Source organism: Triturus cristatus, chromosome 2_1 (assembly GCF_964204655.1).
Source record: "Triturus cristatus chromosome 2_1, aTriCri1.1, whole genome shotgun sequence".
Classification (NCBI taxonomy): domain Eukaryota; kingdom Metazoa; phylum Chordata; class Amphibia; order Caudata; family Salamandridae; genus Triturus; species Triturus cristatus.
Window position 1 is genome coordinate 35,569,211 of NC_140581.1, and position 12,772 is coordinate 35,581,982.

Consider the following 12,772-nt stretch of genomic DNA (forward strand, 5'->3'; position numbering starts at 1 on the left):
CCTCGAAGGCCTGGGGGCACAGCTGGTGGGCCACAGCTCCTGCCTCATCACCCGAACATTGGACTCAGTTGACCCACCCTCCTTTGTTGCCTCCCCGAATATGTACTTCGTCTGTGGTACTAAGGCCTACACCTGGCTTCCGAAAGGTTGGGGAGGCACCTGCTACATCGCCTTTGTCCTTCCTCCGACGTATGTGGCTCCAGCAAACCATCACCGACAGAAACGGGCCAAAGACATTGTGCAGGCCGACTCCACCGGAGCACAGTTCATGGACGCAGTCAAAGGCCTTGTTCCACTCTGGGGTCCAATGGCAAACAGCCGTGCCATCCGCCACTTAACCCAGGCAGTCGAAACGGCAATGAACATTACAGCTGGCGCCCTCGCCAACAACACCGCTGAGCTTCAGGCCGTCCGCCTGGTGGCTCTCCAGAACCGCCTTGTTCTAGACGTGGTTCTGGCAGATCGTGGAGGAGCATGCCGCATCATTGGGTCCAGCTGTTGTACCTACGTACCGGATAACTCACCCTCAGTCTACAAAGCAATTGAACACCTCCACAGACTGTCCGCAGAGGTCCATCAAGAACAAGAAGAATGGTCACTGGGGAGTTGGTTTTGGGACACTATTAAAGGTTGGGGATGGAGGCTGTTTTCATTTATCCTGATACCGATTGTGATACTATGTGGATGTTGCTTGGGGATTCAGTGTCTGCCACCTTTATGTTCGCTTTTTATGAACTGCATCTGTCCTAAGACTTTGGACTTTGAAACTGAGCGGATGAAAGCTCTGAACGAGGTGGAGGTACGGGGTATTATGGGGATAGATCCAAACTAGGCAAGCTGGCGAGACATGTTAAAAGGGAGGACTGTGGAAATTTAGCGTGCAAACTGAACATTATCTGCGCCATCTTGCCTCTCCCCAGCGCCACGCACAACGAATGCACGGCCGCCATTTTAGGCACCCCACTCTCTCCCCGCTCACTCTCGACCGCCAGCGCTTTCCCCTGGCGCTGCAAGCATCCCCCGCGCGCCGGCCACCCCCGCTCTCTCATACAGGCCATAAACCCTCTCCTTCTGCGTGACCCTGCTACGGAACCACTTCCAACCGACAACCCATACATGGTCATGCCTCTCCTTTTGATAACCCCCTTCCTCTGCGCCCCATTGTCTGAACTGGTCCCAGGCCATCACCTAGCCCTGCGGATGCAGTTTACTGCCCCTACTGTAAGGGAAACACCCCACATCAAAGGGATTACAGTAGATCAAAGCCCCTACCCCCTGAGACCCGGCCAGTTGCACACACCCCCGGGAATTAGCGGAATTCCCTGCTGCGCGATAGCCATCTCCCACTGCGGGTAGGGTGGGAACTTCTACTGTATCTATGTGTGGGATCGGATCTGAGCCGGGGCTTCAGGGGATGTTCTTTCGGGCATCAAGGGAATCTCAAGAATGTACTATGTGTAATAAAGCAATAAACCAGTGTATAAGAGACCAGGTCTCAGAGATGCAGTTAGAGCACCTCGTGACGATACCTTGCTGTCTGATCTGATGTGTTCTGCTCCGACGGAATAAAACTTTGTTTCCTGCCTTCCAGTCTCCGGCGCCTGCCTCTTTTATTGGTAAATTATCGAGTGGTATGAGAGGCGATTACCGCCGGGCAAATACTTGAAAGATTATCGACTGAAACTGCCGCTACCATTTAACAAACGGACTATAGATCCTTAAATTACACTAAATTACAGACGGAGTTACAAATCGGGATCACAATTCCCATGATTCCCCAAGAATCACAAACATAAGGATTGTGGCTTCCCCAAGCTAAAGTGGGGGAATAAGATATTTAGCTACAAATCCCATGATCCCCTGCGAACAATACACACATGTGAGGGATGTGGACTTCTCTAGCTAACACTGGGCGTCAAGAATAAAAACCATCAGAATCCACTTGTTGGGTGTCCAAACTAAGTTTTGCCAGTGACGCTACTCCCTTGGCATAGTAAGTACCTAAGGATGTATGGTATATTTGGGGGAACAGTTAGCACACAAGTACTATTTAACCAGTCACGTATCTTAAAAGGAAACCACTTGGGGTTTTGGCTCATTATAAGATGAGTCTAACTCAAGCAGAGTGGTATGGCGTTCAGCAGACAATAGAAGATTTGGCAGCGCACCAGAAGGGTATATATTACAAGTAGTAAGTCCCCGTATTTTTTACATGCATAATAGAGTGTAGCAAAAGAGATAGATTACACTGCGACTTTTAATTCCACGCAAAGCAGTATGGTGTCCTATGTACCTGTGTTGAAGAGTCTCAGAAATAACAAAATGTGAGTGCTCCTCTTCTTCACAGTGTGAGCGCACCTCTTCTTCACAGTGTGAGTGCACCTCTTCTTCACAGTGTGAGTGCACCTCTTCTTCACAGTGTGAGTGCACCTCTTCTTCACAGTGTGTGTACACCTCTTCTTCACAATGAGAGTTCACCACTTCTTCACAATGGGAGTTCATCACTTCTTCACAATGTGATTACACCTCTTCTTCAAAATGTGATTACATCTCTTATTCAAAATGTGACTACATCTCTTCTTCACAATGTGAGTGCACCTCTTCACAATGTGAGTGCACGTCTTCTTCACAATGTGAGTGCACTTCTTTACAATGTGTGTGCACCGCTTCTTCACAATGTGAGTGCACCGCTTCTTCACAATGTGAGTGCACGTCTTCTTCACAATGTGAGTGCACTTCTTTACAATGTGTGTGCACCGCTTCTTCACAATGTGAGTGCACCGCTTCTTCACAATGTGAGTACACCACTTCTACACAGTGTGAGTGCACCTCTTCACAATGTGAGAGCACATCTTCTTCACATTATGATTACAATGTGAGTACACCTCTTCCTCACAATGTGAGTGCACCTCTTCTTCACAATGTGAATGCACCTCTTCTTCACAATGTGAATGCACCTCTTCTTCACAATGTGAATGCACCTCTTCTTCACAATGTGAATGCACCTCTTCTTCACAATGTGAATGCACCTCTTCTTCACAATGTGAATGCACCTCTTCTTCACAATGTGAGAGCATCTCTTCTTTACAATGTGAGAGCATCTCTTCTTCACAATGTGAGAGCATCTCTTCTTCACAATGTGAGAGCATCTCTTCTTCACAATGTGAGAGCATCTCTTCTCCACAATGTGAGTGCATCTCTTCTTCACAATGTGAGTTCACCACTTCACAGTGTGAGTGCACCTCTTCTTCACAATGTGAGAGCACCTCTTCTTCACAATGTGAGAGCATCTCTTCTTCACAATGTGAGAGCATCTCTTCTTCACAATGTGAGAGCATCTCTTCTTCACAATGTGAGAGCATCTCTTCTTCACAATGTGAGAGCATCTCTTCTTCACAATGTGAGTGCACCTCTTCTTTACAATGTGAGTGCACCTCTTCTTTACAATGTGAGTACACCTCTTCTTCACAATGTGAGTGCACCTCTTCTTCACAATGTGAGTGCACCTCTTCACAATGTGATTACGATGTGAGTATATCTCTTCTTCATAATGTGAGTACACCTCTTCTTCAAAGTGTGAGTATGTCTCTTAGTCACATTGTGAGTGCACCTCTCCATAATGTTTGTACACCACTTCTACACAACTTGAGAGCACTTCAGCACAACCACCCCAGACTAGTTTCAAGCATATTGAGCACTATCAGTTAGGTGCTACTTGGAACTGAAAAAACTGAACCTACATCAGGACATGCACACCGCAATTAGGGTGTTATGTCAATAAATCAACAGAATGCTCTGTTTTTTCAGGGCCCTAATATACCGCATTGTTGAACCACTGACTGGAATACAGCCCAGACGTACTGTGAATAGATGACATTGTTTCAGCATTCCACCCATTATCTTTTTTCAGTGTGACCCTGTCAATGTGTTTCACTTTAACAACCTACATGAAATGTACTCATGGTCTTGGGAGCCATGCTGAGACTAAGGCTGTCTCAATGCTCGCACATGACAAGAAAGTGAACATGGCAAAATACCTGCTGAGCGTTAAATGATGCCTGTAGCAACCAATGCACTCAAGAAACCCATCAGTGGCCCTCTAACTGTCCAGCTGGTAGAAACGTCACCCATAGTTTTGATCTATGCAAGTTCTCTTCCATTGTGGCTCATTAAAAGCTAAGACCTTTCAACTCCTGCGGAACCAAGGGGCCCGGTAAAGCCCAGACTTTGTACGTTCATGCTGGAGTCCGAGGGAACATTCTCCACCTTCATGCAGCTCAGGGTAGTAGCTATGCTTAGACCTTTGTGCTTTAACTGTATTCTTTAATATCCCTTTTGTGAAGACTACGTATGGCGTGTATGTTTTCATTGAAGACCTAGGGCCTCATCAACTATATTAGGGCGTGGGGCAGTGCCGCAAGTCTTCCTACTGCGCTACCCTACGTCAAACGAAAAAGGCAGGAATGCGGCATACCGATGATATAAATGCATGCCTGTCTTCGTCCACAGAGACGGCACACAACGACAATGTAGGTACCCTTGCACCATGATGCAAGGGTGTCTGCGCTGAATCAGGTGGGGAAGGGCACACCTTCCCTCACAAACAACCCTTACGCCAACCCCCGGGATGCATAGTCTTGACTCATTCCCAGGTTAACAGCTTGTTATAAATCTGAAAAAGTGCCAAATGCCATGGTTGTTATGTGGGAACACCCACCATAACGTCCATGGCATGCCTCCTCATCCCAGTGTGAGGCAATGCAGTGACTTGCGCCATATCTATGAGGCCATGTGAAGCAATTTAGGGTGGTTTTACCTGGCCTCGTAGATATGGGTAAGCCGAGTGCACTTCCGGAATGCCATTAAACGGGATGTCCTGGTGGTGCTCTGGGCTTTTAACTAACACTCTCTAATCTAGGTTTTTCACACATTTGAAACTTACATACCTGTTGCATTCTCAAGTTGTTAGGCGCATTCATCTTTCTATCAGACAGCACTCACAATTCCATGACACCCTCCATCTTTGAGGCAAATAAGTATTTTGACATTTCTCCGTAACTTGCACTCAAGCGACACCTCAATGAATGGATGATTCTATACTCACTGAATCCATACCTGCTGGGAAGAATAGTGGCAAGCATCTCCATTAGGAAGCATTAATCTGCTCCTGTGCAGTTTTTTTCTCAATGATTTAAGCCAATAACTGAAGCATTCAGCAATCACCTTTGATTCTCCCAGTGATGAAGAGAAAGCCATCCTGGTCCAGTTTGCCAATGTCACCAGTGTGCAGCCATCCTTCCTCATCCAAAGCCTTCTTTGATTTTTCAAGCATGTTCAAGTAGCCCATGAAGACGTGTCGTCCCCTGAGGCATAATTCCCCATTGCCATTTTCATCTGGCATATGGATCCATGTCCTGCATCCTAGAATAGTCTTACCGCAGCTGTGGGCACATAATACAGGGATATGATTGGGATAGATTTAGTTATCTATTTTGAGAGTTTTATATAGGGATAACATGACCTGAGGGTATCAGAGCCCTTTGCAGTTTATAACAATTTTCCACCAATATTCGTGGTTACATAGTCAGGGAAGTTACCAACCATGTTATGTACATGTTACAGACTAAAAATATACATGCGTCCATTATACTGTTATCCACCTATATTGGTGATTACATAGTCAGAAAAGTTCCCTGCCATGACTATCCATGTTACATGGATTGGCCTTGTGGGTATAGGAGAAGACGGTACATCTGGTAGTTCGGTCATTTGTACAGGCAAGGTGGGATTGTTAGGCTGGGAGAGAACGTTCCTTGTTCCATACATAGAGCCAGCTGTGGTTAAATATAATTCATTTCTAGGGGTGTGCAAATTTTGTGTAATTTGCTTTTGTGTATTTAATCTCAATTTCATGATAATTATTTGAAATTGTGCAATTACCACTATATTTTTGTGTGAGATGCATCCTTGTTTCAATTTCTGGTGTGAGGACACATTTGGCACAAAACATATTGCATAAAGCACAGCTACTGCAAACAACAGCTGCTTGCATTCAAGCTGTTTGCCTTGATCCCACGCTCCTGCTCCAAAATTTAGCTGTGATCAGCGGCATAGGTAAGAGATGTGATGTGGTGGCTTCATTCCCAAAATTATGCAGTTTACACCAGCATAATTTTCCCATTTGGTAATCTGGTCTTGTCAACTAAGTTGGTTATCTTTTAATACGGAGTATTATTATCTTTTTCACTAGTGCTTGCTTCATACTTTCTTATTCTGCATCACACTTGTTTCCCACCTCCTTCTCCTCACTTGAATCTTAGATGCTAGAGCACCCACCTCCTTCTCCTAACATGACTCTTAGATACTAGAGCACCCACCTCCTTCTCCTCACTTGACTCTTAGATGCTTGAGCACCCACCTCCTTCTCCTCACTTGACTCTTCGATACTAGAGCACCCACCTCCTTCTCTTCACTTGACTCTTAGATACTAGAGCACCTACCTCCTTCTCCTCACTTGACTCTTAGATGATTTTGTCCCACCTGCTTCTCACTTGTCTCTGAGATGTTACACCAGCATAATTTTCCCATTTGGTAATCTGGTCTTGTCAACTAAGTTGGTTATCTTTTAATCCGGAGTATTGTTATCTTTTTTCACTAGCGCTCGCTTCATACTTGCTTATTCTGCATCACACTTGTTTCCCACCTCCTTCTCCTCACCTGACTCTTAAGTGCTTGAGCACCCACCTCTTTCTCACTGAGCTTGTGGATACTTGAGCACCTACCACTTTCTCTTCACTTGACTCTTAAGTGCTTGAGCACCCACCTCCTTCTCACTTGACTCTTAAATGCTTGAGCACCCACCTCCTTCTCCTTACTTGACTCTTTGATGCTAGAGCACCCACCTCCTTCTCCTCACTTGACTCTTAGATGATAGAGTACCCGCCTGCTTCTCCGAACTTGACTCTTAGATGCTAGAGCACCCACCTCCTTCTCCTCACTTGACTCTTAGATGCTTTTTTCCTACCTGCTTCTTACTTGACTCTGAGATGCTAGAGCATCTACCTCCTTCTCCTCGCCTGACTCTTAAGTGCTTGAGCACCACCTCCTTCTCACTGGTCTTGTGGATACTTGAGCACCTACCACCTTCTCTTCACTTCACTCCTAAATGCTTGAGCACCACCGACTCCTTCTCCTGTGCACATTAGAGCTGTTTCAAATGAATTGATCTTCTGTGGTACCTGCCAGCACAGGGCATGCTGGGAGGTGGGAGCTGCTGGCTCCTTAAAGTGACAGCCTATCATGCTCCTTAGCCTGAATTTATTCCCTAGTTTCCTTCTGTGTATGACATTTAGGGCAGTGTTTAGGTACTGTGCTGTAAAAGCCTTGTATTTGAAGGTGGTAAGAATTCTGCGAATACCAGTCTGATTCAATCAGTCAGAGCTTGATGTTCTACACTTGAAATGTCAGTGTTCACATCTTAAGTGTTTTTTAAAATCCCACCTAGAGCTGGAGATGCATAATTTAGTGCTGGTGACCTCATCTGAGATAGCTGAGATGTAAAGCTAGGATTACCAGTTAGTAGCGTTTGCTTCGTCTTGGCTAAGTACCAATGCACGTCAGACTCTGTTGTGTGATCTCTGATGCTCTATACCATGAGAATGCAAGGTCTTGTATTGGTTGTTACAATAACAAGAAGTAAAATATATACAGAAAGCTTTAGGCGTGAATCACAAGCCGCGCAACTTTTGTGCATTGAAGGGTTGACAAACAGATCACTAAGGCTGCGATAGAAGACGCAGAGTGTACTGATAGGAGCTTGCTTGATCACAGTTAGAGGAGGTTCATCTTGAGGAGAACAGAACATAAGATATTACCAGAAATGTTCTCACGACTTTGAAAAATCAAGTAAAGCGGAAGAAGTGATCACAGATTGGTACTGACCTTGTCAGGCGGTTGTCACTTGTCACATGTATTGTATGGGACCCTGAACACTCAGTCATGCCGAAAATCTGTGTGATAGGAAGATTAATTCCCAGAAAATATTCCAGGGTCTCCATTGCGATGGGAGCGGCTGATGTGTAACGCTGGACACATCGATCAAGGCCCACGCCAGCTTGCATCTTTTTCAGTACTCCATAATCAGCCATGGAATGCCCAGGGCGGACTGAACCACTACTGTAATAGAAAGCGTAGGCTGGTTAGAAGAAGAAGTAAGCATTCATGAATAGGTTGGACTTTATTTGTTGCTCTCTCATAAGATCCAATCATTGGCAAAGATATATCTAACTCAGATGTCAGGGAAGCCTGTATAAGCAGCCAGGTGATCCCATGACCAAGTACATCACCTTATCACAGTATGTTTTTTTCAGGCAAAAGTGTGTTACATTTTGGGAGTAGTACCTTCTCATTTATAGGGGTTGTGGACTATAAAACAAAAGAGAACCGTGTTTAGGTCTGTCACAGCACATCTGGAACTGGCAATACATGCAGCATGCCAGGGCCTACCAGCACTCAACTGCCCTAGTTTGCACAGTACCTCAGCACACAGTACCCCAGGTCTGTTCAGTGGTACTTAGAAATAATCAAGTCTGTGGTTTGAACTTGCACTTTCTATGGAGGCTGTGATCTCTGCTGCAGCTCCAGGAGTGGAGCATTTTAACTATGTAGGAGTCTGGGACAGATGAGAATCCAGACCTCAATCTGGGTGTGCAGCTCCAGCTTGTGGCGAGCCCTGACCTGTAGCCTCTGACCAATGCGCAAAAAGAGGGACGTGGGGAAGGAAGCAAGCAGCACAGGTCTAGGGCTCCTACCGCCACTCTGGCCACTGCCCCCGTCTATGGGCAAGGAAGCAAGCAGTACAGGTCTAGGGCTCCTACCGCCACTCTGGCCACTGCCCCGTCTATGGGGAAGGAAGCAAGCAGTACAGGTCTAGGGCTCCTACCGCCACTCTGGTCACTGCCCCCGTCTATGGGGAAGGAAGCAAGCAGCACAAGTCGTGTTGTCCAGCCACCAGTCCAGCTACTGCCCCTGCCTACGGGGAAGGAAGCAAACAACACAGGTCTAGGTGTTCAACCGCCACTCTATTCACTGCCTCCACCTACTGGGAAGAAAACAAGTTACACAGGTCTAGTGCTCCATCTACCACTCAAGACACTGCCCCCGCCTAAGGGGAAAGAAGCAAGCAATACAGGTCTAGAGGTCCGAACTGCAATTCTAGCCACTGCTGCCGCATACTGGGAAGAAAACAAGCAGCACAAATACAGTGGTCCAACAACCACTCTAGCCACTGTTTCCACCTACTGGGAAGAAGCAAGCAGCACAGGTCTAGCATTCCAAACGCTGGTCTAGCCACTGCCCCCACCAACTGGGGAGTAAACAAGCAGCTCAAATACAGTGGTCCAACCACCACTCTAGCCACTGTTTCCACCTACTGGGAAGAAGCAAGCAGCACAGGACTTGTGATCCAATCACCATTCAAACCACTGCCCCCACATATTGGGAAGAAAGCAAGCCGTGCAATTCCAGCGGTCCAATCACTACTCTAGAGACTGCCCCCGCCTAGGGGAAAGGAAGCAATCAACACAGGTCTAGTGGTCCAATCACCACTCTAACAATTGCCCCTGCCTATTGGGAAGAAAACAAGCCGTGCAAATCCAGCGGTCCAATCACTACTCTAGAGACTGCCCCCGCCTACGGGGAAGGAAGCAATCAACACAGGTCTAGTGGTCCAATCACCACTCTAATAACTGCCCCTGCCTATTGGGAAGAAAACAAAGAGCGCAAAAACCAGCAGTCGAATCGCCACTCTAGGCACTGCCTCCACCTATTGCTAACAGCAATTTGGTGCATTCTTCCCACTCAGTCGAAAGGAACTTCTAGGCGTTTCTTTCCAGTTGTTTTTTCTTTTAGCTGTTGGCATCTAGATTGGAAAATATCAATTTCAATTCAGCTTTATTCGGAGCAAGTTAATGTCCATAAAAGCAAACACAGTCAAATGACAAATACATACATGAGCACTTATAGCAGACATAATCACATTTCATATACAATATTAATCATTAAAAAACATAATCCATCTTTAAAATTACATATTTACATCTAAAAACACATACTTTTCCTCAGGTTAATGCATTTGTTTAAAAAGGAAGCTGTATAAAAACAAATATCAGCAGATTGTAAGTTAAAAATCAGTTTCATGGCCTGCTCAACCGTCCGTGTACCATATTTTACAAACATGGGCTTTAACAGAATAACACGGAAGTTGGAGTACAGTTTACAAAATAATATAAAGTGCATTGTGCTCTGCTTGGAAAAACCGTCACATCTACAAGGGCCTATAGGATATTTTCTCATTATAGGATGTGCCACCAGATGATGCACTATTCCAAATCTCAGTCTGCTTAGTACAAATTTGTGTGTAGGTCTGGTGACTAAAGTCAGATAGACGGGAAATCCATCCATGGACAAATATCTGTTATAGAACATAACAGTGGACAGGGAACCTGCAATTACTCTTCTTTTCCTCTCGGCAAAGGCTAGGAAAGTCACTTTCATCTCAGTCTTGGGGATTAATAAAACAGCATTTGGATCAGTTACAATATTCAGGTTAAAAATATCCGAAAAGCACATAATGATGTATTTAATCCAGGGAATTGCATTTACTTTATCTAATCGCATACAGTCCTGGATTATAGACCTAGTGAAAGATTTTTCTTCGTTCAAATATATTGATCTCCACAACATTAAAGGTCTCAGTGACAAAAGATCGGATAAATAATTGACATTTAATTCATAATGACATAATGCATTAGAGGTCGAAGTGGGTAAACACAACACCTTTTTTAAGAAAGAATTCTGTTCCAGTTGCACCTCATGTGTGCTACTGTAGCCCCAAATTCCAGCCCCATATAATGCAATCGAAACACATCTAGCCTGATAAATTTTTACCATGTCTCTGGTCCTACGATCCCCAATTTTCTGTGCAAATCTAAAAATTCCATGTGCGTTTCTAGCCATTTTATTGCGAATATTATTAAATTCATGTGTCCACTTTTTATCTTCAGCAAAGGTTATACCCAAGTAACAGAATTTGTCCACCTGCTGCACTTTTATTTTATCTATAAAAAACCCTTTCGCTGCATGTTTAATTTTCTTTGGGCCACAGATCATTGTATAAGTTTTGCTTTTATTAATAACTAATTTTTTATCTTTAATAAAAGATACAAAACTATCCATTAATCGTTGTAACCCTATCGGAGTTCTTGCCAATAATACAGCATCATCGGCGTATAATAACACCGGAACAGGGGTGCCGTTAATCACGGGGACGTCTGCTGGTACTTTTTTTAAAATAGCATCAACATTGTTTATAAATAAAATGAATAAAAGAGGAGCTAAAACACAACCCTGCCTTATACCACGTTTAACGCTAAAGTTCCTAGTGCATTCACCTTTCCTACCAAAACGTACACATGTTTTTAATCTCTCGTACATTCTTGCAAGAAAATAAATAATGGCCTTTGGCGCCCCTAATTCTAACAGGGTCCTCCACAGAATAGAGTGGTCGACCATGTCGAAGGCGCTGCTTAGATCAGCAAAGCACATATAAATATGGCCATTTTTGGCTTCGCTGTATTTCCCGATCAATAATTCTAGATTAATGCATTGATCGAGTGTACCCCTACCTTTCCTAAAGCCGTATTGGCTATCTGTCAGAATATGGTCCTGTTCTACCCATTCTTCCAGTCTAACCAACATAATCCTACTCATTACTTTTACTGAGGCATCCAATAATGAGACTGGTCGATAATTTTTCGCTTCGGACCTAGATCCCTTCTTGTATATAGGTACAATTATAGACTCCTCCCAAGTTTGTGGAGGGCCTATACATACCGCGGCATTAAAAACAACAGCCAACAACGGACCCCATACTTCCGGCGTCTCCTTATATACATCACTTGGGACCCCATCCGGGCCTTGGGCCTTTCCTCCCTTACTTGCTCTTATCCCACTTTCCACTTCTTCCACAGTAATATCAAGTGGTATAATAGGCCATCTTTCTGGCCCGTCATTACTATTTTTATTTGAATCAAAGATACTAGAAAAATGGGTAATCCATCCTTCACAGGAAACATTTGATGTTAACTCCGGGGTATTAGTTTCCTTGAGGAACGGAGAATTAATTGTTGACCAAAATATAACAGAATTCGATAATTCTGCGGCCTGATTAAGAGATTCCCACGCCTGTTGCTGCAAATCCTTCTTCCTAACTTTAATAGCCTTTTTGTATTCTAGCCTCAGAGTAGTTATTAATTTTTTATCCCTAGGTCTTATTGCTAGGGCTTGCTTAAGGTCGGTCAGGGCATCCGAACAAATTTTATCAAACCAAACGAAGCCATGCTTCTTACTGCCCCTACTGCCACTCGTGAACTTGTCGTTAATGGCATTGTTGATATCTTTAAAACTAGACAAGACCCGCTCATGATCTGATCTATTATCTAAAATAAAGACAATGTCTGCTAAATTCTTCACGATAATAGCCTTGGTTAATTCAGATGCTTTGGCACCTATCCATCTCAGCCTTACCCCATTGACCCTGTGTGCTTCAATGTTTCCAACTGTAACCCCTACCTCTATATCATTCTCCTCCCACAAAGTCATGGGGACAATAATACAGTTGTGATCACTAGTATCCATTATTTCAATTTCAAGTGGGCCAAAACAGTCGGCAATGCTGGACGAAACCAACACATGATCAATTACAGAGTTCGCA

At 44.5% G+C, this 12,772-nt stretch overlaps 1 protein-coding gene across 3 annotated transcripts in view; it reads right to left on the minus strand.

Moving 5' to 3' along the window:
• LOC146863662 (long-chain-fatty-acid--CoA ligase ACSBG2-like) overlaps positions 1 to 12,772 on the minus strand; it is a 524,673-nt gene that overhangs the window by 119,255 nt on the left and 392,646 nt on the right. For 2 of the 3 annotated variants that reach the window (XM_085627756.1, XM_085627760.1), the window contains 2 exons: positions 7,942 to 8,175; positions 5,224 to 5,441 (listed from right to left, as the gene is read on the minus strand). In XM_085627756.1, the coding sequence (XP_085483882.1) occupies positions 5,224 to 5,441; positions 7,942 to 8,175 (452 nt within the window). The remainder of the gene's footprint in view (positions 1 to 5,223; positions 5,442 to 7,941; positions 8,176 to 12,772) is intronic. The other variant, XM_085627757.1, reaches the window with a different exon arrangement.